This window comes from Pithys albifrons, chromosome 4, assembly GCF_047495875.1.
Source record: "Pithys albifrons albifrons isolate INPA30051 chromosome 4, PitAlb_v1, whole genome shotgun sequence".
In the NCBI taxonomy this organism is placed as follows: Eukaryota; Metazoa; Chordata; class Aves; order Passeriformes; family Thamnophilidae; genus Pithys; species Pithys albifrons.
In genome coordinates, this window is record NC_092461.1 from 86,253,364 (window position 1) to 86,278,825 (window position 25,462).

The following is a 25,462-nucleotide window of genomic DNA, read 5'->3' on the forward strand; positions in this document are numbered from 1 at the left end:
CTCGCAGAAGTTTTTCACAGTTTTCTTTTGTCAGATTTCTAGAGCTCTATCAGACAAAATACAGAAGGTAAGGTGACATCTAAAACCAACTCAAAATATTTACATCTTTACAGATTAAATCTTCTTGTAGACAACCTTTTGTTAAAAAGCAGCACACAGAAGTGAAAAAGTAAGATGAATGTATTTAGGACAGAAGAACATTTACACATCTTTATATTTATTATTTGTATTTGCATGATCACTTCCACTTGCTTGAAAGTCGTTGCTCCTTTCACACTCATTAACATAAGTTCCCTTTCAGACATCAAAGTGGTTTCTGTACTCACAGAAGGGTAGATGATAGCCTCATCATTTCAGGCCAGCCAGGGCATAGAAGGAAAGAGTTCAGTAGTTAAGCCAATCCACAATGACAGATTAGGACAACTCTCCTCTGTGAATGTCATTTATGAGTGTGTGAACAGCTATATAATACATACTCATATTACAAAGCTCGGATCATCAAAAGACTGTCCTCTTTCCCACCACACAAACAAACCAACAAAAAAACCACCTCAAAAAAAAAAAAACCCAAAACCAAAAACAAACCCCCAAACTTATTTTTTCTCTTAGGAAGAATGTGTTTTCTTGGGATTAAGAAATAAGGTTTTAGTTCAGGGAGTATGAACAGAATTACAGAATCACAGAATACTCTTGAGTTGGAAGAAACCCACAGGGATCATCAGGTTGAACCAGAAACTTCTACTGAGAAAGCAATGCCTTTTCTACATAATCTCTGTAACAACTAATGTTTGAGAGCTTCCCGCTCATTCATTCATTTCCCCCTAAAATAAATCAAGGATGTGATTGTATGTGGTTGGCAAGGGTGTTAGTGGCCTGGACACTAACAGGAAACGCTGGCAAGCAGTTTGTCTTCTACTCTCCAGAGACACTCAGGATGAAATCATTTAGCAAACAAGCAGGTGGAAAAACTTTATGCTATAGGGTTTATGAACATCCCTTGGAGAATCAGCAGAAGGAAGTTAAACCTTTCTTTTAAAGTACAGCAGTATCAAGTGCCTGGAACATTTGTTTCAAGAGGTAGTTTCCTACTTGATTCTTTGCTTACTGGAACTGAATATGTTCTTTGCCTTCAGAAATGCTCTCCCCAGACAGAGAAAATTGCTGTCTCTTGTGTAATGATAAAGACAGCACCCTTCTGCTATAGATGGGGAAAAAATGATATCATGAGAGAAACAGAAGGAAAGTAAGTCCTTTGGGATATTGATAATACACTTAACTGGGTATGCATTTCCTATATTTTGGGTCTAGCTTACAACTGTGCTTGCATTTTGCATTAACGATGAACTTTAAAGAGTAGCTTAAATACAAATGATGAAGACTATTGATAAAATTTTTGGATATGTTATATACATTCAGATCACATCAAGAATTTTACTACTAAAGGAATTCAGGCTGGAAATACCTAGCTTCTGGACATTGATTGGTCTTAAAAGTAATAAGAAGCACACCAGGTTGAAAGCAGATTACATTGGTTCAAATATCAATACATATTGGGACATAAATCTAGACACCTCAAGATTTTAAAAACGAGCAGTAAGAGTCCTACAGGGTTTGGATCTCACCAGAATTAAGGAGTATCCATCGCAAAATTTTCAGAATTGTAATTTTTGGCATATAGTGCCTAATTTTTGCCTTATGTATGAGATAACTCTTCAATATATTAATTTAGTTTGAACTGTGATCTTTGAATAAGCTATATACCTAGTTTTATAGAAGCATATGAAGTTTCACTGTGAAGTTGTTATAGACCAGGTCTCAATGAATCCTGTTTATCATTCCTTCTGCATTGATACTGTCCTTGGCAAGTGGCCTCAGTCAGTGATGCAGAAAAGTGCACATGTTAGTATTCAGCTAATGTGCAGTTGGGACCCTTAATGACTCATGCTATTATACAATTGACTGAGATCACCTAAAGGAAAGAAACAAGATCATTACAAAACCCTCAGCATTCTCTCAGTCTTATAATGCTTTGCTCTGAAGACAGAATTCCCTATTAGATACTCTGAAATGTCTAACCAAGGCTGTTGTAGCAATTTTGATGATATTTGCAATTGAGAAGCCTCTAGCTATTCTAATTGTTCCACCTGTTTGCAAAAGGGATAAAGGCCAACAAAATGTCAAAACGAAATTAACAGATAAGCAAAAATTAGAATGAAGATGCTACATTTAGCTCAGTCAGAAGTACAGAGTACTTTTAGGTCAGAGTTAATAGCCGGTGTCTGCTCTCTATACCCAGAAACTGCTGCAGATGATGGATTAGGTTTACTGGTATATTTTAATAGATTGGGGAAGCAAGGATTCCTGGTAATATTTATCTCAAACATCAGCATTTCTTTATTTCTAATTAATCTAACGGTACATTAACATAGTGTCAGAGGTTTAATGAAATTTGAGGTTTGATATTCAGAAAGAGTGATGCCTTAGAGAACGCTAGAATCACAGAAGAGATTTTTCTGAAAGGAAATAGTAGATGGGGGTGACATTTATTTACACCATAAATATTTCCCTTTCATTTTACATAACTCTTGGTTTTCTAGATTTTTAATTTCTAAATCATATGCATCAATGAATGCTCTTTATCTAAACCCTGTAGCAATGGTACAGATGGCTTATGGAAAAAACACTAATGTAATCCCAATGTAACATGGCTAGTGAACATACAGGTTGTCCAAATAGCTAATTCAATCTACTGAGCACCATCAATGGTAATTTTCTCAGGAGAGAAGAATTAAAAAACTATGGTTAGTTGAAAATTTAGACAGGTGTGGCCATCTGAAACAAACAGATTTAAAATCCAAAGTAATGTGGTAGCAGATTTAATTATTTCTACAAACAAGCAACAGAATAGTAATGAAGTCTCAGCTGTGCATATACATTATGTTTGATCCTTGGCCTGGGAATAGTTTCTATTTTCAATCCTGCACTGGCATTCTTCATGAAACTTTTCATTCCGGTGTTAGTCAGAGTCAGACAGGTAATACAAATGAGCATGTGAGCACATTATATAATATACCTTACAGTTCAAAGACAAAGAAGGAAGAATATACTAAGGCATGGAAGAAATGCCTCCCACCTAAGACATCAAAAGGATTTCTGCAAAATATTTGAATAGGAATTCCTTCTACAAATAAAGATCTTTCCTTATAAAAACATTTCTGCAAATGTAGTATGAAAAAATTGACTTTTGAAAATTCAGATATAATGGAAGCATACAACATATGACATAAAAATGCAGCATAACTGAAAGAGAAATCCTTTTAATCATTTCTATTTTGAATATTCTGACATATTTTCCTGATTAGCATATTTAATTTCTTTATTTTTATACAATTCATAGTACAGATTCCAAAATATTTTGTTTGGTTCTAATACTAAATTAAATTAATAGTGTTTCCCTAAGTTAATCATCTTTGATAAAATAGATCAGATTTAATTTACCTCTATAACTAATGCTTTGAAGAAGATTTGTCCATTGAGTTATACCTTTCAACAATCTTCTTGCAGTTAATGGAATATATTAATCACATTTCACTCAAGCATTTTATGGTTTGTCATCACCAAATATCCAAATAAGCACAAATCTTAAGCATTAAAAGTGAAACAGTTAACTTGCAGATAAATCTTCAAACCTTCTCATTTAAAAATTATTAGTAAAGGTCTAACTGTTAGAAATAAGAACTGAAAACTACCACATATTAGATTCTTTCTCATCTTTAAGATACATACGAACTTATTTTAGTTGGATATAAAAATAAATTCCAGTACTCCCATTTATTATTTTAAATCATAGAAAAGGTAGCTATAATAATGCATGAAGAAATGCCTTTTTTCAACTTCATTGCTTAGTGGAAAATGGAAATATATTTTCCTCACTTAAATAAAATGCATGGCTGAACAGAGATTAAAATTAGAAATGTATTTCTGAACACAAAAATATGGCAGTACTGACTGTATTTAATAGCTGATGACTATAACTGTCATGCTTGAGTTGGCCTTCCATTCTCTAAAATAGACATCTTTATGTATCACACCATGGTACTGAACACTGTAATCTTCAATATATTCAACATATTTGGAAAAAAAATTAATTTCTTGTTGAGTTTTACTTCAGTAAAATATGTTTGATACTGTCAGTTTGGTCTGTCTTTTTTTTTTTTTTGCCAATTTTGGGAAAAAAACTCCTACAAACAAACCAACCCACACAAAGCAAAATGGAAATTTTGTGGAAATTTAAACCATGTTTCCTGTCATAAGAGTTACCTTATAAAATATAGAACTTTTAGTTCATAAACATTAAAGAAGGAGATAATTTATATTCTGTTGTTTGGTGGACTTGTTATTGGTTTGGGGGCTCTTTTTGCTTAGGTGTCCATGTGTTGCTCCCCACCTAATGAATATGAGACTGTGTAATGAATGGACTTTGCTAGGAGACTACTAGGTACCTTTTGTTATTCCTAGACAGTATGGGACAACAACACACTCGATATATTTTCTTCTCTATTAGAATAATTTTGACCTTAAAGGATTTCTGTCATCCTCTATACCTCTGGTTAACTTACTACAGCTTTCAAAAGTAATGCATATTCAGCATATAACAGCAAGAAGAGTGGGGAGTGAAGTCTGCACGTACTGTCAAAAACTCCTAGTGACTGAATCTTTGGAGTTTCTCAAATATGCAATCAAGCTTGTTGTCAGAAACTAGGAACATTGGAGAAGTCAAGCCTCTACTGGGAAAAGATATCAGAAATGCTATTTGATAATTACGTAGCTGCCATGTACTATTAAACCTCTCTCAAAAAATAAAAATCACATTTTTTTCTTAAGTAGGTAGTGTTGTTATCTTTTCTGTCTCTTCATCTGCCACCCGAACGTTTGTTGATTTTGGCATTTCTGTGAATGGGGAGTTTTACAGACCATGAAAGCAAAGGTAAAACTCATGCAATGAGTGGAAAACAAGTGGAAATTCTTATTATGAGCAAAAAGGATGGCTTTATTTTTCCTCTGGTACCAAAATGAGTATTTCAGGTATAGTAGGAAATCTATAGATTTCCCCTAGCTTCAGATCTTATTTTGAAGCTTTGGTTTCAGACTTTTGGGAAAAGATGAGGGAATTTAACAAAAAATGGAGTAGAGGGGAGACATCACATACTCTTTCATCTGGAGAGATTTATTCCTCACTTTTCAAGAGGTATTACCCAAAAAAAAGAAACCAAAAACCAGAATGACATGTATTTTTAATTCCTGTTTTTATTGCCAATCAGGGAAAGAAATTCTCAGTATACACTTAACAGAGACTATTGAAACTGTGTAAAAAAAAACAAGTCACAGAATTATAACCAGTCTACCACAATATCCAGACAAATATTTCTTCTAACACATTCAGAATTACTATGCAGTTGATAGTGTTGGCATGCTCATAGATAGCATCTGACAGCACACTTTTTCAAAATCCTCAGAGGGTTAAGTCAATCTCATTACATAGGGCCATGAACTACAGTGATACTACTGAAATACTATTGCTACATAACTGAAAATTCTGCAGCACCAGCAAAATTATCTTACCACAAAACCCCACTAACATTTGCTACTAAAAATAATGGAGTACCAGAGGAAAATAAGGGAGGGATGGGAGATATAAGTAAATCCTAAATTCTTGTGAGCAGTTTCATTATGACAACATATGATTTCGAGTCCTAAAAAACCTGGAGAAGGTTAGCATCAAAACAGTATCAGTCATCTGAAGAAGATGCAGTACATTCCCATATACCTTCCTAAACTTTCATTTGGGAGGGCTGGGTGTTGGAAAAAAAGGAAAAAGTCATCTATCCTTCCCTAATTCAGGTCTAGTGACAGAAGTTTCCTAGCTATATTGAATCAAAAAGGCATAGATGTGGAATTAGAATTTTTCCCATGAATCTACATGCACACAATATATATGAGGAAATTTTTGGAATGTGAAAAATATTAAGAACATTCAGTTGTAAAAGCAAATAAATTGGTATTAATTATTCATTTAGTTTTGTAGCCCTTCTAATCTGGCCTTTGGATCTCTGATACTGGAACAACATTAAGAGTAGCAATACTAAATTTATTATTAAAAAAAAAAAAGGAAAAAAAGGAAAAAAAATAAGCCATTCAACTCTTCAGTTGATTTGTAACAATTTAGTTACTCCGAAACCTCCACAATTTTCATTGCCTCACAACCAGGGAAATATGAGGGTACATAGAACTGACCTGAGTCACAGCACTGGGGCTCAGGGGCCCAATGTCTGTTAGGCAAGACCTAAGGCATGTCCGCTGCCATGTCTTTGCAAAATCTCAGGGACAGCACAATTCATGTAGAGAGAGAGATTTGCTACGAGTTCTGTAGCCCAGGGAGATCTGTGAAATACGCATTGCAAGAAATCAAGAGAAGAGAGAGTGAAAGCACATCATTTATAAAACAGCTTGACTGAGCAAGTAAGTCTGATTACCTGCACTGTGCAACTGTTGTTGCCACGGCTCCACGGGGAGCACATTTATTTGTCACTTCCACCCACTGTATCTCAAGACATACAAGTATTACACCGAATGCATCCCTCAGCATTTAGCTCACAGCCTGCTTTCTGGCACATCTCAAATCCTTAAATAAATGCTCAGGACTATGCGCACTGCTCTCTATCACCCTATTTCTAACCTCTTTCAAAGTGTCCACACACTGGCTTTAATACACTGGCTTTGGGTCTTCCCTCTCCATCACAGGTATTTGCGTTTGAAATAGGTGAGACTGCCCCTCTCGGGGCTCCAGGTCCTACGGGACCCTGCCAGGGCCAGGGTGCTGCCAGAGGGGCATGATCCAGAGCGGGTCAGGGTGGCATAAGCAGAGGGAGAGGTGGAGCGGGGTAAGGTGTTGTAGACAGAGCGGGACAAGGTGTTATAGGAGGAGCGGGACAAGGAGCTGTAAGGAGCGCGTGTGAGTGTGCCATAGGCAGTGCGGGATGAGTAGCCCAAGCGCCCCTCGGAGCTCCACAATGATCGGGAGGCGGGAGTCCACGTAGAGTGGGAACCTAAGCGAGTGGTGGTGTCACAGGAGGGGCCCCACTGAGAACCACACAGTGAGCGAGACCCCGGGGTGCCCACTAGCCGGGAGATGGAGCGAGTGGTGGGGGCACAGAGGGACTGGGCAGCGGCAGCTGACAGGGGGCGCGGGGATGGGGGACGTGGGAGGCATGCTGCTGCTGAGGAGTCCAAGGGTTGAGTGGCGGGTGAGCTGGCAGGGCGGGTCCCCACAGCCCCCAGTGAGGCAGAGGTGGGAGAGCACAGTGAGTGGGCTGCAGGGGGCCCTACCGGGCGGGGTGCTGGAGAGCACAGTGAGTGGGCTGCTGGGGGTCCCACAGGACGGGAGGATGGGGAGCACAGTGAGGCACTCCCCACCTGCAGTCCTGTTGGGGTAGTGTTACGGTCAGCAGTGCGGGGCACCGGGGAAGCCACTGGGCAGGGACTTGGGGAGCACATGCCACGGACTACTGGGGCACTCAGGGGTTGGGAGGGCAGGGTGGCCATTGGGCCACATGGAGGCTGGGGCGTGGGAGAGGATGTGGAACCACAAACAACATGTGAGATGGAGGCACTAGGCACTGAAAGGGGAGCTACAGGTGTCATGGGACTACCAATGGTGTGGACGACTGGAGAGCACATTGAGTAGGATGGTGGAGCAGACATATGGGTAGGGACTGCCTGGGTTGCCACAGTGGGACTGGGGCCAGCCATGAAGTGGGTCAGCAATGCACTCACCGCGTTATTCGCAGGGACAGAAACAGAATAGGACATTGGCCCCCCTCCACTTCCACCAGGCAAGTGTGTGGGAGCAGAACCTGAATCAAACACCACATGAGGCATAGGGGTGCACCCAGGGTTGGATGCTGGGGCAGGCATAGAGCCATACATGGATGGAGGCATTGGAGTACACGTAGCAGGAGGCACAGTCTCACATACGACACGGAACCCAGGATCGCATGCCATCTCAAAACCAGAACTGATGTTTGGATTGAATCCCTGGTTGCAGATGGAGTTGCATAAGGGATGACCCGCAGGGAGGTACACGAAGTCGTACACAGGCTGGCCTCCTGCACTGCAGTTTGGGTTGCACACTGGGATACATATATATTCACACATGGAGTTGAATGCAGGGTCTGTCACAGGGACAGGCCCAGAGCCATTCATGGAGAGGGAGCCGTTCTCACACACTGGGAGTGACCCATTCTGGCTGACAGGCAGGACACCATTCTGGCCTGCAGGGCAACACACTTCGGCCTTGGCACATCCCTTGCAGTAAGCAAACTTGTGGCATCCAAAGTTGGCCAGGAGCCGGTGGCTGCCAAGCCTGTAAGGTGTGAACTCCACAATAGTCCGTGCCTGTTGGTTGGATGCCAGCGTTCCCAAACTGGAGCAAGAGAAGGAAAAGAATTAGAGCCCTGGGTAGCTCAGAGACCTGAAGAACTACAAGATGAGTGTACAATATTAGGTTTGATTTGCTACAGCATGTTTTTAGAGACAAACTGTTATGACAACTTTGTTATTCTTGTCTTACTTCAAAAAACCCACATTCTTTGCTTTGAAAAACATGGTAATAATTTCTTTCCCAAGGGAAAATTTGGAAAACTCCTTTAATCAATTCTGTAATTGGAACTGAAAAATCACTTGTGATATTCTTTTGAATTCTTAAAAAATTTAGTACTCTTCTGCCTCAAAGATATATTTACTGCTTCCTGTTTCCAGCAGTCTAAGTTCGATGGGGCAGCTTTGTGGAATCAAGTTTATTACTATTCAGTGAGAACAACTCCTAATTGCTTCTGTTCAAACTAGTCATACTTTTGTCAGTTCTCCTTGTCATGAAGAGCAGCAATGCATATTAATGAACAGCTACTTTTCGTAGGAAGTTTCCAGTTTCCTGTGATTAATGTACTATGAGTTTAGAATGCATATTGCTGTTTCTCACTGCCATTCTCTAATTGTCCCTATATGTGGTGCCAGTTCATGAATATTTAGAGAATTCTATTATAAACTCAATGGGATTGTAAGGGACTCAGCTAGCACCTCTTGTAAGGACAAGACTGGATTTCCTTTCAGATACTAATTTGATATACCCACTTAAATTAACTCTTGAGAAAAATGAAGCAGCAATGAGTTGTGCCAGCTGTAAATGATCCATCAGTTTCAAGAGGAATGAGGCTTTTAATGGAGTCTCAGAGTAAAAAGGGACAAAAAGTCCTGTTCAGATTTTAAATACCAAAATATTAGAACTGTAGTCTTCCCCAAAATATGGTCTGATATGGCACACCTTAGTCAACTCCTAAATTATTTCCATTTAAATAATTGATTATCTTACTCAATGGTCATTGGCTCTTTGAATAAACCACAGCCTTCTAATGTCATTACACAGTTCTTCATATCTTCCTGGAGAGGATTGCAGAAGGAGATCTCTGCAGTACATGGTACTTTCAGTCTGGGCTGGCTCAGAAACTGGTCAGAAAATACACAAACCCGTTTTATGTTCGTAACTCTTACAAACTCAACAATTAAGTAAAAAAATGTAAGGAATAAAATAAAAAAGAAGGATTATTCACACACATATTTCTTTCTGATTTACTTCTATGATCTCTGTACTTTAAGTCAACTGTTTAACTTTAAAAATCACAGCGATCTTTTAAAATAAAAATGTATATTAAAAGAAAAATGTGAAGTATTTCAAGTTTATTGGCATTGTACCTAGGAAATAGCCAATAAGAGTCCTTAAGTCTGTTACTTAGATCACAAATTCCATAATTAAATTTCTTTACCTTTACAATAACAGGTGGTCTGTTGATCACGATATCCCTGCTCACCATCAGAACTTCTCCACAGTCTGGGTCTGAGACAGCAACTACTTTCATAATGTTGTGATCACAGAGATACGGTCCATATTGACTATATGATATACACATTGGAATTTTTTTCACTGTAAAACAAATTTATTTTATTATTTTTTACTAATATTCCCATTTTCCTTCCTCCTAAAATTTAACTGAAAGTTACAATGGTTCAATTAAATATCAAGTTATATCACAACATCTTTTAAAGCAGACATGTTCAAAAATAAGATTCACCATTGCCAATTAATATATCAGTATATTTACTAGAGTATTAATTGTTGTTGTTTTGTAGTAGTAGTAGTAGTCATAGTAGTAGTAGTAGCAGGAGCAGGAGCAGTAGTACTAGCAAAAATTTGGAAACTTTTATTTCAGTAGAAATCTTCAAGCGATAATTCAATGAAGTCAAATTACAGCTTGGTAAAACAGAATTTTAATAGCATCAAAAAGCTTGGTCTTATAATGATTTGGTTTAGCTAAAGGGGTCTTAATTCTTCAAAAAAAAATGTTAACCAGGGAAATAAGTACTTATGTTCTGCTACACCTTTGCACTTCCCAACATATGGTATGTATAGGTGTTCTGTGCAGGTGTTTTATACTGGATCATATTTTCTGGCCAAACTAGACAATGCCTTTCTTATAGAAAACTGCAACTTAATCTTTGTAATGAGTACAGAGCCCAGAACTTAAATTTGATCGGAAACAATTTGCAAAAGAATCTCTAAACCTTGAGGAAGTATAATTTACTTGTCTACAGAAAGACTACAATTTACCTGTCACTATACATGTAGTGCTGACACTGTGTTGATTTTTGAGTGAACACCCTAAAGGGAATTCAGCTGTTAATAATTAACACTGCATATGTTTCACTTCCCAACTCTATTAGGAAGTCTCCACAGATCCTGAAAAGCAGCACTTTCCTGGAAAGAATAGAGTATTAGACAATTTCACCTTCTTACCTTCCCTAGGACCCAATGTGACATTCACACTGTCTTTCCAAAACTGATCCATTGGGCAACCACTGTAGGTTATAATTTGTGCAGACAAATTAAACTTCAGGGTTTTGTTTTCATTACGCAAATTTTCAAGCAGCCAATGCAGTTGGACATCTTCACCATACATTGGGCAGTTAGCCATCTTTAACCTCATGTTAATACCAGAGTCACTCAAAAATGGGTTTTTCAGAGATGATAACTCTCTGTCAATATGACAGTTGGAAGCATTGCAGTACCCTGGGTGAATTCTCCTGTACGCCCGGTAATAGGCTTCTTTATTTTTCACAGAACCTGTTGAAGAATATACATGATAATGAATCTGCTGGAGGTACAAGAAGCCTATTATTATTCTACTCAAATAATAAAGATAATTAAATTTATTGCTTCTCCTTCCTGGAGCTTAAAGTAGTGGGTTGGTGTAGCACAAATCCACCAGATAACAAGACACAAGATTCAGCAGTCTGAGTGAACAGAAGAAAATAAATGTCTCAAGGTAAATCAAAACAAAAAAACACAAACAAACAAACAAACACACCTTATTTTACTTGTAAGTAAAGGTGGTCATAGAAATCCCAAAAAGCAAAAGAAATTATTCAAAAAAAGAAACTCTCAATTGCTTTCTTTTTTGTTCCTGTTAAAAGGAAAGCAAACTAAAACCAACCAACTAAGCAAACACACACACCAAAAAAAAAACCCCAACCAACTCCTCCTAAGAAAAAAGAAAGAATGCCACAGAGCTTGCAATTGTACTGTCAGCTACGATCCACCCTTCATTCCTTTAGGCAATTTTGCTGGTTGAACACGTAACTTCTACTGGAATGTGAATATCAGTAATCCATAGACCAACATAAGAATAGAAGAATATCCTAATAATACATGAATTTAGTAAGTAGGTATATTTTCTGGCAGACCTTGTACAAGAAGCAACAAGTAAGACACTAATCCTAGGTACAGAAGAATTTGTGGAGGTTTATATTATCTAAGTCTGCTAATATTTTAAACTACTGTACAGAAGAGACCAAAACATGGACACACAAATAGTGTTATCCAAAGGCCTTGAAGGCATGTCCTATGAGGAGCAGTTAAGAACTTTGGGTTTGTCTAGTTTGAAGGAAAGGAGGATGAGGGGTGACCTCATTATTCTCTTCAGCTTCCTGAGGAAAAGTGGAAAGGGAGGTGCTGAGCTCTTTATGCTGGTGTTCAGTGACAAGAAGTATGGGAACGGTTCAAAGCTGTACCAGGGAAGGTTTAGACTGGATATTAGGAAATATTTCTTTATGGAGAGGCTGCTCAGACACTAGAACAGGCTTCCTAGAGAGGTGGTTGATGTCCCATGGTTGTTAGCACCTTAAAAGAGGCATTTGGACAATTCCCCTAATATTAGTCAGTACTGAAGTGTGAGGCAGTAGGATGAGACGACCGTTGTAGGTCCTTCCAAATGAAATATCCTTCCCTCCCCTCCCCTCCCTCCTGTATCCTCTCCTCCCTCTCCTATCCTCCCCTCCCCTTCCCTACCCCATCCTACCCCATCCTATTCCATCCTATCCCATCCCATCCCACCCTACCCTATCCTGTCCTGTCCTATATCTTGTCCTATCCTATATCCTGTCCTGTCCTATCCTATATCCTGTCCTATCCTGTCCTATCCTGTCCTATCCTGTCCTATCCTGTCCTATCCTATCCTATCCTATCCTATCCTATCCTATCCTATCCTATCCTATCCTATCCTATCCTATCCTATCCTATCCTGTCCTGTCCTGTCCTGTCCTGTCCTGTCCTGTCCTGTCCTGTCCTGTCCTGTCCTATCCTATCCTATCCTATCCTATCCTATCCTATCCTATCCTATCCTATCCTATCCTAAATGGATCTAATTACTCTGTCTTTGGTTTGAATCATCTAAGTATATTTAGAAGTTTAAAAATCAAGATCTTTGAACAGAAAAACATCATCCTCAAAAAGAACCCCCAAAATGAGACAATTTAAGATTGTTCTACATATTTTAACACAGGAGTGATTACATTGATACTTTTATATGATTAGCATATAAAATTTCCTCTAACCCATTTAATATGTTTTCATCATACCTAGTTCATACTTGTAAGCTCCAGTGATATCTTCGAATTGCTCATTGCCAACACTCTTGGTGATTAGACGTTGTCCACATGGCCAAGTGTCACAGAAAAATTTTGTTCTTTTGGCATTGTTTTGGGAAAGCCAGCCAACATAGTTTGAATTTACTCGAGAAAACATATGATGACCATCATAATCCAAGTCCAGTTCCCCTTCCCTGATGCTTCGAACCCATGTAGGACCACTGCAAGCTAAACCTAAGACAGAGAACAAAAATATAGAGAAATTCAACAACATAACATGATAAAAATGGTAACAGTTATAGTAGAGAGTTACCTCTGCCTGTTTCCAAAGGTGTTGGATCCAGACACTGCCAATCACCACAGCACTGATTTATGTCTCTGCGAGCCATCCAAGATTCATTCCAGCAGTGGTATCGCCTGTAGGATGAAGGAATATACAAGTAAAGACATCTCTTAGATTATCAAGTTTAATACCTTATAACAGAGGAGAACCATATCAGAGATAATTTTTTAGTCAATTGAAATCTTTATATGCCTTAACACTGTTAATGATGTTTGGGGACATGACTGGGTTTGTTGGCTTTGCATCACTCAGACTGGAAATTTGTTTCAGAACCCCACAGACCTGATTATAAAATGTGCTTCTTTTAGTTGATAACATGACAATATAATTATTTTGCTTAAGTAATTTCTTTTCCTAGCACTTTTCTCCTGACTCTTTAGAGAAAAATCACATTCTTAGTCATATTTTTAATAACAATTAAAAATAAACCATTAAGTAGTTTATCCTAAAATAAGATCCTCATTCCCTTAGTATTTCAGTTTGATCTCATCTTGTTGACATGTGATATGGCAGAAAATTCATTAAAAGATCACATATATAAGATTTGGACACAAACCAAATTCTGGTGTAGTGAAACTCTGAACATGCTGGCCAAGGGTGAAAACATGAAATCGTGTTATGAAGAGTGATAATATCATTGTTATATGACCATGAATTTAAATGTTTAAAATAATAATAATGTAATCCATTATAAGGAACATCAGGAGGGCATGTAGTTATCAACCAAGCAATTATAACTGAAGACAATAGTCCAGATTAATAATTAATTTTCCATTGCATTTTGTGATCTTCATATTTTAGAGGTACTAATTTTGATGGCCTTATTTTTTTCAGCTGAGAAGGATAAGCAGGCAGCATGTATTCTGACAAGAGGTTTTGCTTTTTTACTTTTTGAAAATCTATTTATGCCGGTTTTTCTATCATTCATTTTTTAAAAAGAGGAACAGAGCTTTATGTTTTTCATGTTTACCATAGCTTGTCTTTGCCACACAGGTTTTTGCCAGCACAGTCAAAAATCTCATTGATGCCAAGGGGATTCTCAACTGAGCATGGAAAACAGAAGTTCGTGACAACACGACTTGGAATTCCCAAACACCTCATCACTGAAAGAAAAAAAAAAACTATGAATGAGTTATTACAAATCTCAATTAATCAGGCAAATCCTTAATTTATTTTATAAATAATTCTTATATTCCAGTTGGCACTTATAGAAACATGTTGGATAGGAGGCAATATTTGGGATGCAGTGATTTTGTCTTCAAAACTTTTTAGTTTTTGAAAAGCAGTCTGATAAAACCTAGCAGAAAGTGATGGCTGGTGAGTATTCCAGGTTAAAAACAACACAAAACAAAACAAAACAAATCAAGCAAATAAACAGAAAATCAAAACACAAACCCCTCACAAAAAAAAAAACAAAACAAAAAAACCCCAGAAAACTGGATCAGTTTTAAGATCAAAAATCGTTAACCCGATTCTGCATTAAGAAAACACTATTTTTTTCTTGTTAATGGTATGGTACATGTAGATTCATCTCTGGGATTTCAATTTAACTATGTTCAATGTAGAAGCAGGTGTAGTAAATAAATGGTGTAAAGTTGGAACTCAAATCTTTTTTCTGTATAGTTTAATCCACTATTATCTCATCGTTTACAGTAAAAGGAGAAAGTTGTTTGATGCTTTTAAGTTTTGAAGGAGATGTTGTTAGAGGTCTTCCTCCTGTTTGGAACTTAGTGTTTTTTGACATCCTTCAAACTTCACCCAAAGCATAAATTTTAGCTCCATGATGGAAATTGGACTAGGTGACCTTTTAAGGTCCCTTCCAACCCTAAATATTAAGATTCAATGATGCTGCAGTTGCTCTGTGTATAAATAGACATTGCAGTATTGATAACTATAGAGTATAAAGGTCAACAAAAAGGCAGGATATTTTTCTTACCCTTCAACCTGTATAAGAAAAGAGTAAGTTGATAATAAGTACTATATGAGGAGCATGAGAAAAATATTCAATTTCTTTTCTAGTAAAATGCTTATGAGCAATAATCTTCAAGTAATTTTTAGGGTCAGAAATTTTTGATCCTTGATTTCTCTCTTCCTTTTGTGAGGAAACTAGGAAAGGGAAGACTGAAATATCATACCTGTGCACATTACTGAAGCAAGAGACCCACAGTACCCATATCTCACTGGCCGGCATCTGCCGTTGTACCACTGCTGAAGAATAGGGACACTGCCATTCCAGGAAAAAGGCTTTGTTCCTTTCAGGTAATCATTGTTTTCTGGAATCTTCATGATACTGTTAGTGGTATGGCTGCTTATCTAGAAAGAGAAAATGAAAACAACTTTTTCAAATAACTGACCATATCTTCACATCCTAAGCATGTTTCAAAATCATCAGAGATTAGTGTTACAGGTGTATTTTTCCTGTGAATCTCAACACAGAAAGGATTCACAGTTTGTTCTTCTATCATATAATGAAGCATGACCCTGTCTATTCAGAGGTCTCATGCCACTGGAGGTCTTACCATATGATTTACCACCATGCTGACGTGCACAGGATCATTGCGCCAACAGTGGTCACGATCAGAGCCATGGTGGTAACTTGCACCCATATCTAAGATCTTCAAGCAGATATCCAGAATCCCATCTTCAAACTGAGGAAAGAGAGGTTAACATAGGCTTCATGGTATTCTGACACTGATAAAGTACCTTCCTTATCAATAATCCAGTCTTTTTCACTTATATGGGCTACCCTCTCTCCTTTCCTGTAAATTTTTTTTTTTTAATCAATCACAGCCCTTAGTGGTCAGCATGGTTTTGTCTATCTTCCTGAAGAAAAATTAAAGAGAAAACCAGGTGTTTTTACTCATGTTTGACTAATGGAATAACTTTCCTTCAGAAGCACAGTATTTGTTCCACCTGTCCCCAGAACACTGTGCAGTTTCCTTAATTTTACTACAGAAAACTTCCTTCCAGTTACTTGGGTTAGAGTGAGTTTCTCAGACTTTTTATTTTGTGAATGCATAGTTTGGACTGATTCTAAAAACTTTTCACTACAAATATAACATACATTTCTAAAAAAAAGTACAGATAATGCCTCATTTATCAGTATATGGATGACATCTATTTCTGAATATGTCTTCAAAAAGTACCTGTCCAAAGTGCCATGGTCGAGAGGTAATATGCTTGTAAACTCCTTCATACAGTATTCCATGTTCATTCAGAACATATTCTTCTCTATGGGCCTGATTGTCCATATATACAGGGTCATCTGGAAAAGATGCAGAGCTATCATTCAGACAAAATGTACATTTCTGGCACTTCTGTATCTTCTGCTTCACTGAATACCTCTTTCTTTTTCTCCCAAATTTTTGATTTTTACTTTTAAGAATGTACAAGGTTGTGAGCTCTTTAAACATTCACAGTCAATTCATTTCTACTTACAGCTAGATACTATCTTTATGAAGTCTCTCCCTGCATTAGTCACCTGATGGAAGAGCTTGCAATTTGTCTTCACACGAAATTGTTCTACAAGTCAAACACTGAGCATGTAGAGTCATGTATCTGATTTCAATCAAATCAGCACAGACAATGTGCATATTTGTCATGTAATGATTTTGGCAAGGTCCTAGAGAGTCCAGAATTTCTTGATACCAGAGCCAGATCTACAGAATTTAATTTGCATTTATGCTATGTTATTTCAAGGTGATAACACAATTCACAAAATTACAAAATGTCTGAGATTGGAAGGGACCTCTAGAGGTCATCTGGCCTTGCCTCTCACCAGTTTCCCAGATGGCTTTTGAGTATCTCCAAGGATGGAGACTCCACAACCCCTTTGGGTAACCTGTGTCAGTGTTCAGTCCCCCTCCCAGTAAAAACATGTTTTCTGATGAACAGAGGAAATTTTCTGTATTTCAATTTGTTCCCAAGGCTTTCTATCCTGTCAAGACATTGTAAAAACTGTGGGAAAATATTCAACTTCACCCCTACTATCATTAGGAAAACAAATCAAAACACTGGCTTGAGACAGTCTTGAACTTGGAAGAAAAAATAAAAAACTAACAAAACAAAATCCCTCTGTTTATCATCATTTATGTGACTCTACCCTTCACTTAGCACTAAATAATAAATATGTTCAACATTTTTACTCATTACTTGTAATATTCTTAAAACTATCTGATAATCACTAGAGTCCTTACCTGCACACCAAGGGTTAAAAAGGACATAAAAATCTCCAAGACATCGCTGATATGTGTGACCACAAGATGTGATTTGCATATTGAGAATATAACGGCCAATGCAGACATTAGAGGGAGGAAACACACTGATACTGATGCATTTTGGCTGATGAATTTTGTAGGAAGCACTCCAGCAGGTTTGATCCAGACATCTGCCCATGGGGAAGGTACATTTTGTCTCATTTGATTCACAGGGTCTGAGGCCTTTTCAGGAAAATAGAAACAACTTCCATCAGACTAAACAAAGTACATGTAAAAAGCTGGTAATTTGCCTAGCTATCATTTGCAAGGCAAAGCTCTCAAAGGTGTCTTTCACTTGTCACTTTTGTAGCACAGTGAGAAAACTTTACATATCAGAACAGCCTGGTTTAGGGGAAGGTACTCTCCTCACATGGAAGATGAATGAGTTGTCATTGTAGATCATGGGAAATATTACAAACCAGCAAAGAACTAGGAAAGGCTACAGAGTGGGAGCAACTACCTGTCTCCACGGTGAAAACAGCCTGGTCCACAGAGTCATCCCATTCCCGATTTTGGAAATGAGCATGAAAACTGAAGGCTTGCCCTCTCCTTATTATCTGTCTGTCAGTTCCAAAGAAATGGGTATTATGTATTTGACAGTTGGAAGGACAGTTCAAGTCGACATCTCCCAGCTCAATGACTGTAGGAAAGAGAAAGGAACACAGAGTTAAAAAGAACATATAATTAAGGTCCCATCTTTGGCTGTGGTTAAGATTAGGTGAAAGAGCAGGTAATGATGAAAGATAGAGATAACTCTCAAAGAGTCATTAAAGACTTCATTCAAAATTCAGCAACATTGAAATTGAGACATACATCCATAAAAGTACCCTTACAAGTTCACCACTTTCCTAGCTTGAAGATAGAAACTTGTCTAACCCTTTGATTTTTTAAGTTGTGGTACAAGTTTCACTTCCTTTATATAGAGCCTTCTTGTATTATAAATCCTTGATGCTGAGGGACAACAGTAGTATCTCTCTTTGAAATATTGATTTTGCATTGCAGTATTCTCTCCACATCACAACACACTATCTGCAGACAGTTACTTTTCAATCACAGCTAGGCAACAAATGTTTTGCACGTGGTATCATTTGAGAGGGCTTTTTATAAAAGCAGTAAAATAATAATGTAAATAAAATAATTTAAAACAGGATAACAAATACAGATATTTGAAAGCATAAGTGGTACTTTAAATGATTTATAAAAAATATATATAAATATCTACAATGCAAATATCTCAGTCTGCACTCCTAAAGTCATAAAACGTTTGCAGATGTCTTTGAGGAACTTAAAGGAGAAGGAAATATTCACAAATTGTGACATTTAAAAAATGCTGACAATCTATCCCAAGTGCTATGATTAGCTTGATAAAAATCTCGGCTGATTTCCCCTTAGGCATCATGCCTGCATATCAGTCATTTCATAGGAGTAATTATGACACTGGTCCCAGAAGGATGGGTGGCAACATTAATCTTTGCTTATTTGCATACAATTTTTTATTTTCAAAAGTGCTTCACTCTAATTGAAGACAATGGGAGCCAGATATTCTCAGCAGTTTTGGAAATTGGGCTTACTGAAGTACAAAGTCTTGTACATTATTATAATTCCAAAGAGTTAACTTTGGTCCAGCTAAGCCTACAGAAAAATCTAACAATTCAACTTCTCTAACTGTATGAGCACCAACTTGAATACAGAGATGGTATTTAAGAGAAACAAATTTTTCCCATGTAGAACCAAGGGTGTATCCACATAAAAGGAGACTCATAGTTAAGTCCATGGGACTAGGACCCTTTTAACACAAACCAGTGAAGTTTCCCAGGCTCACATCCTGAAGTAAATCATAATTAAAATTAATTGAGGGGGAAGGGTGGGTAGGGAAGAGAGGAAAAAAAAGGAACAGCTTTCTCTGGTTTGTTTCCTTGGAAAAAAAACCAACTCATTTCTCATGTAACTATTTAAATTCATTAATGAAGTGGTCATTAAGCCCTTCAGCAGAGATCAGCAACAAATGCAGACCTGGGTGCTACCCTGTCAAAAACATGCACGTTATCAAAAAGAACCAAAAAATATGGCAGTGGATTACATCATTATTGCTTACAAATACATCATATCTGCTGAGAAGAGTGAGCAACAGAATTGAAAATCTCATATCTTAATGAGAGTTCTCAACCATAATATAGTGTAGTGGTTAAACAGAAAGTGCTTATGGCACACATGGCAAATTCCTCTGGACAAGAACACTGAAAGAACCTGATCCTTGCCTAGCCTCTGGAGGCATTTATAAACCAAGACAAATATTCTTCATCCACTCATTAATCCAGATGAACCGGAACATCAGGGAGTTGAGATGTTACATCTTTCCCAAGGAACTTCTCTTAAGTCAGCCCACAGCTTCCTTATCAGATTTAAGTATCGCAACTGGATCACAAAGGAGCACATTGCTTTCTTAAGCAAAGGCAAGTTAGAGAAAAATATTAAACGCAGTTCAGTTTCACATCTCTTACTGGTTTTCTGCCTCTGGTAGAAATTCAACCACCAATACCATTCGCTGGGTTTTCTCTAATAATTCATGTTTTACCTTTGTTCAAGGCAGAATACTTCAGGTATTCATTGTGAATTAATTGCTTATAGCATGAAAATACTGAAAACTAGTACTTTCTACTTCCTGCTGGAAATAAATTATATCCTTTTCCATGTTATTTCTTATCTCAAAATTAGCTGATTTTTCACCAAATCTTCTCCATAGCTCTCTTTTTTTCTCTCTAGAAGTTTGGGGTTTTTTTCAAAAGTTGCTTTTCTCCCCCTTTCTTACTAACTCCACAGAGAACATTAAAACATAGAAGTAATCCAGACTTGATGCCATACACAAAAATATGTGCAAAGTTTTATGTCTGTACGCCTGATTGTTTAATTATTTCTGCTTTCAGTCCTGATTCAAGGGATAGTAAAATTTCAAGATACTCACCTTCCATTTTTCTTCTACATGTACTAATATCCAAAGCACAGTACTGGTGGAGGTAGCTGCTCCTCAGCAAGGTGCGCTGCAAGGTCTGGCAGATCTCCTCTGCGAAACCAACCTACTTTCCTCTCAGTAACACTTATATTCAGAACATAGAGGCCGTCACACATGTTGCATCAACAAAATACCAGTTTAAAAAGAGGCCCCACCCATGTGTCTACTGATGCTCATAAATGATTCATTTTAACTTCCAGCATTATTAGGGATAGTCCTGTGGCTGAAAGGAGGGAGAGATATTGGTACCTCATCTATAGCATAGTACTCTCAATGTCCTGCAACTTGCCTTGTCTCAAAAATATTTTTAAACCAAGATGAAACTAAACAGATTTTAGAGTAAGCCATTATTTTTAGCCATCCAAAGTTCCCATAAATCCCAGCAGTTGCTGTTCCCTTCTGGCTAGACATCTTCAGACACTTATAGGGAAATAATAAAGACTACTAGACTTAAGCTGAATTTCTACTCTCAGAATATGATCAGGAATGGACATTTTTATTATAATATAGGCAAAAAGCCCAGCTTTCAGAAAGTGCATAGCAGTCCCTCCAAGTGGAGGTTGGAGCAAAATGACCAATTACATACTTTTCAAGGTAAATTGTAAAACATACAGAGGGCATGTGTTAAGTGTTTTTGAAGTTGATGGCAAAATTGAAGCTAAAAATTACATAAATTATTTATATTTTCCATGTATTTATTTTCCAGCACACCATTTTACAGCTTCTTAACTTAATCCACCCACCTTCCTCTGAAATGATGAAAATAATTTCCAATAGTTTCTTTGAACAAAACTCATTTGAATATTTTGGCACAAAATATGCAATATTTTATTTAAGGCCCAGGCATATTTTATACAATAAAATAAACCAACCACAGCAGTGTTTTCTTTGCACACTCACTGATGAGGACATTGGCCTGTGAAGAGGAGACATGGATTAAAATTTCTTCTGGCAAAACCACAATGAACCTCTGCTACAGTTTCCTGCTATCATTCTTACTCCTCTATGCCATGCTTTACACCTTAAACTATCCTTTAAATCCCTCAAAGCTGTTCTCCTTTGGATTAAAAAAAAATAAAACCCCAAAACCCCAACCCTAAAGCAAAACAAAAAAAATCAACCAAACAAACAAAACAAAATGAAAAAAAACCAACAAAACACCAAAAAACGCAAACAAAACAAACCTATAACTGAAAAAAGTCATTCATTGATATAGAAAGATTCAAACACAATAAGTGAAGTTTAGTGATTTGCATAACTGCCTGGGTTCTAGACAGTGCTTTAGGAAATCACAAAATGAAACAGCTTAACTAATATTGAAATAACTTAGTAAGCACAAGTTAATAGCTCAGGTATTGTGAAATAACTTCACAGAAATTAAAGCAAAGAAAAAGCACATCAACTGTGGCTTTGGAAGAAATGTTTAAAAGATTTGTATAACTGATGCATATGAAAGTGAACATAATATTCAAGGTGTTCATATTTTGAGAATTGTAAATATTTGGCTAGTCAATAGGCAGACATGAATGTGTGAATCCTAAGTATTTCATTCATCTCTCATATATCTGAACATTTTCTTTTTCTTAGTATTTCCCATTTGACAACTAAAATTCAACTCACTGAAAAATGGAAAAAGGTAGTGGCCATGCCAGCCACCAGAGACCTGCCTTCAAACAGATGTGCATACCGGTATCCAGAAAACAGAAAAGTACCAAAGTTGGTCACAGTTTCCAAGAACATATTAAAGTCCCCTCAAATACATCTAGTTCAATCTTCTGCCTGAAATATCTTGGTAAATGAAAGCCTGTGACAAATACAAGAAAACAAATAAGCATCAGTAAGTGGCTGCACCTGTGGGTTCAAAGACACTTAATTAAGAGTTTAAAATAATAAAGACCTGAATCAGGAGCAGAACACTTTCTGTATGGGTGTGAGTCACTGGCTTTAGTGAGTATGCTTAGATTCTTGAAGCTGCTTTGGTGCCTACCTGTCTCTGCAGGATCATTATATAGATGCCCAGCCCTTAAGCAAAGCCTTCCAGATTCCCGAGTTCCTGCCTATCAGTTTCTGCAAAGCCATCCAATTGCTGCTGCCAGCTCACAGCTATCAGACTGGTTGCTCTTCTCACTCAAGCCCAAGTCTCATGCACACAAAGTAAGAATCTTTAACAAGGTAGAAAATCATAGCATACTAGCTCTCTTGCTACACTCTGCCTATCTTACCCTTCTTGCCTACTTAGCCCTGCATCATAACAGTTGGATTCGGGTCATTCATGTAACAAGGCCACCACTCTAAAGAAAGAGGCATGGGAGACTGAGCACAAGCAGGAAACAGAGTTCAAAGGTTCAAAGAAAGGTTTTGCCTCTGAGCTTATGGTTTCCATAAACAACTGATAGGTCCCAATTTCTGACCTCCAAGGCAGATTGCTACCATCTATCCAAAGTGCCTCCTCCTGTACAGAAACAGTTCCCCTCCCTGCCTGATAGCAAGGTATCCAACATGAGGTTGATAGTGCCTTGTTCCCAGCTGAAGGCACTCTTCCCCTCTTCCTTCATCTTTTTCCCTAACATTTCACTCATTGTACACTCAAGCTGTCCTCCATGTTACCACATTTCTACAGTATCTTATGCATCCAACATTCCCTGAAAGTACAAAGCAGACAATATGCCTGATGCAGGCCTGAAAATTCTGCAGGATAGCACACTTATGAGGATTAAAGTACTTCCAGTTATGAAGTTTCATTAAACACCTTTACTTTGGACTGTATGGTACTTAAAATAGTACAGACTACATTTACTTTTTAAAGCAGGCTTTATGGGGGTTATATTTGTTTGTTTTTTACATTACTTACATTGCAATAGACAGACATATGATGAGCATTTACAAAGTCAAGTGGTGAGCTTGCTAAAGGCTCTGAAATCTCCATAGCTTTGAATTGCCCATTAAGCCACCAGGAAAGGGTAAGGATTGAGGAACAGGGCATTGCAATCACAGAAAGAACACCTGTCAATGGTACTGATGCAGTTCCACTGCATTACTAATATATTTGGGAACGATAGAAAAGTTGCAGTAATTAAGCACCCAAGCCAGTAATCCTTTCAAGAAAAAGGAACAGAAAATGACAGCTCAACTGGGGAAACAGGAAGGAATGAGAAAATATGTGAATTGAGATTAAAGTGTTTTGGTGAAAGTGCCATCTACTGGAAAGCTGGGGTAACTGCAGTTCCTAAAATACATTTGCAACTTACTCATGTGTCAGCAGGCAAACCTGAAGTTGACTTTTTGCACTTGGTCATATAATTGTATTCCTTTGATTGCTGGACCTGAGGTTGATCTTTGAGTGATGAAGTAAAAAGATACATGTCTTGGTAGGATAATTACAATCATTAATTGGCATCACTATCTGCTCCCCAGTGTTCAGGAATATTTATTTCTAACAAAGAAAGGGGATAGAGAAGAAAAAAGATGGATGCCATAGGTTAATTTTAAACCAAACACATCTGTTAGGAATCCACAACTGACATTTAGAAGCTTCATATTAGAAGGGCTACTGCCTGGCAAACATGAACTCTGTCACAGAACACACCCAGAGTTTCTTAAAATTCTCAAATTAATTTGCAATGAAGTTGCCTTTCATTAAAGAGCCTGAAAGCACTGGCAGGTACTCTGTTAAGTGCAAGCAAGCATTACAACACCATATTTACAGTTGAATTAGCACACAGAAATGCTTCAAATGGAATCTTAAACAAGAACTCTGTGTCTTTTAAGAAGTACATGACAACTTTGTCTTTCTGGAAGCTGGAGGAAATTAGTAGCATTAAATAATTACAGGTGATTTCTGACACAATGAAACCACCAGTCTTCATATGAAGAAACCAAAAACTCCTTTAAGGCAGCTTCCAGTCAAGCTGGACCATAGGACTGGCTTTGAGTTCTAATGGACTACTTCCTATCTTGTCTCTTAGCTCTTTACTGGGTTTCTATTAACTGTGTAAGCCACTTTTTTCTTCATTTATTACGATGTTTTTTTCAATAGCCAAGGTGCTGATGAGAAACACACACACCTAAAATGTTGCAGTATATGTAGAATGCAGAAAGGTCAAACAATTAAAGGATATGAACCTCATGACAGCAAGCAACATCATTTGTGCTTAAGGCATATTGGCATCATATTTAGGGTAGAACCTAGACCTGAGTCATAGTGTAGGCCTTACTTTTGTACTTTACCTCTGCTCTATAGCACTTCCACAGCTTCTTTTTGTTTTCTAATAGGCTGGCTTTTTTCATGTACCTTAATAACAGTAGCAAGAGTGACCGGGTTAACTTAATAGAATAAAACCATAAACATTACATAAATGTCAATTAGTATGTTTCAATAAAAAGAAACATTTGATTTGTCTATGAAAAAACCCAAAACGAAACCAAACCCCAACCCCTTTTCACAAACTGAGCTAGAATTTACAGCTGAGTAATTTGCCAAGTAACCTATGCTGAGTACTGTAAGCTCACTTTTCAATGAGCTTGTTCCCAGCTACATTTAAAACCAGAAGTGGAATAAGCTAGCACTACTGCAAATTCAAACCTCAGCTCACTGAGCAGTAACTTTCCCACATAGAAAAGCCTATAAATCACCCAGCCTGTGATTATAACCCACCAGTCTAACTGCCCTAGCAATGGGTCTTTTACCTGTAGAGGAAATGCTAATTGGAAAAGACTTAGTCTGAACAGTGGGAGTTGAAAGAATAAAACAAGGAAGGACATTAACTGGGTTGGATCACAGAAGATTTGAGACACTCTGGAAGAAAGCAAGTTGGCTCC

The 25,462-nt window shown here is 37.6% G+C and overlaps 1 protein-coding gene across 1 annotated transcript; it reads right to left on the reverse strand.

Moving 5' to 3' along the window:
• Positions 1 to 5,287: 5,287 nt before the first annotated feature.
• Positions 5,288 to 20,726, reverse strand: LOC139671663 (protein-glutamine gamma-glutamyltransferase 5-like). The gene is made up of 13 exons (XM_071554895.1): positions 20,597 to 20,726; positions 18,095 to 18,274; positions 17,575 to 17,817; positions 16,525 to 16,643; positions 15,898 to 16,026; positions 15,514 to 15,691; positions 14,349 to 14,481; positions 13,349 to 13,452; positions 13,027 to 13,269; positions 10,907 to 11,233; positions 9,879 to 10,036; positions 9,428 to 9,561; positions 5,288 to 8,482 (listed from the first exon to the last, which is right to left on the reverse strand). Exons 1-13 carry the CDS (start codon positions 20,601 to 20,603, stop codon positions 6,796 to 6,798), a joined length of 3,642 nt encoding a protein of 1,213 aa, XP_071410996.1. The 5' UTR covers positions 20,604 to 20,726; the 3' UTR covers positions 5,288 to 6,795.
• Positions 20,727 to 25,462: the final 4,736 nt, after the last annotated feature.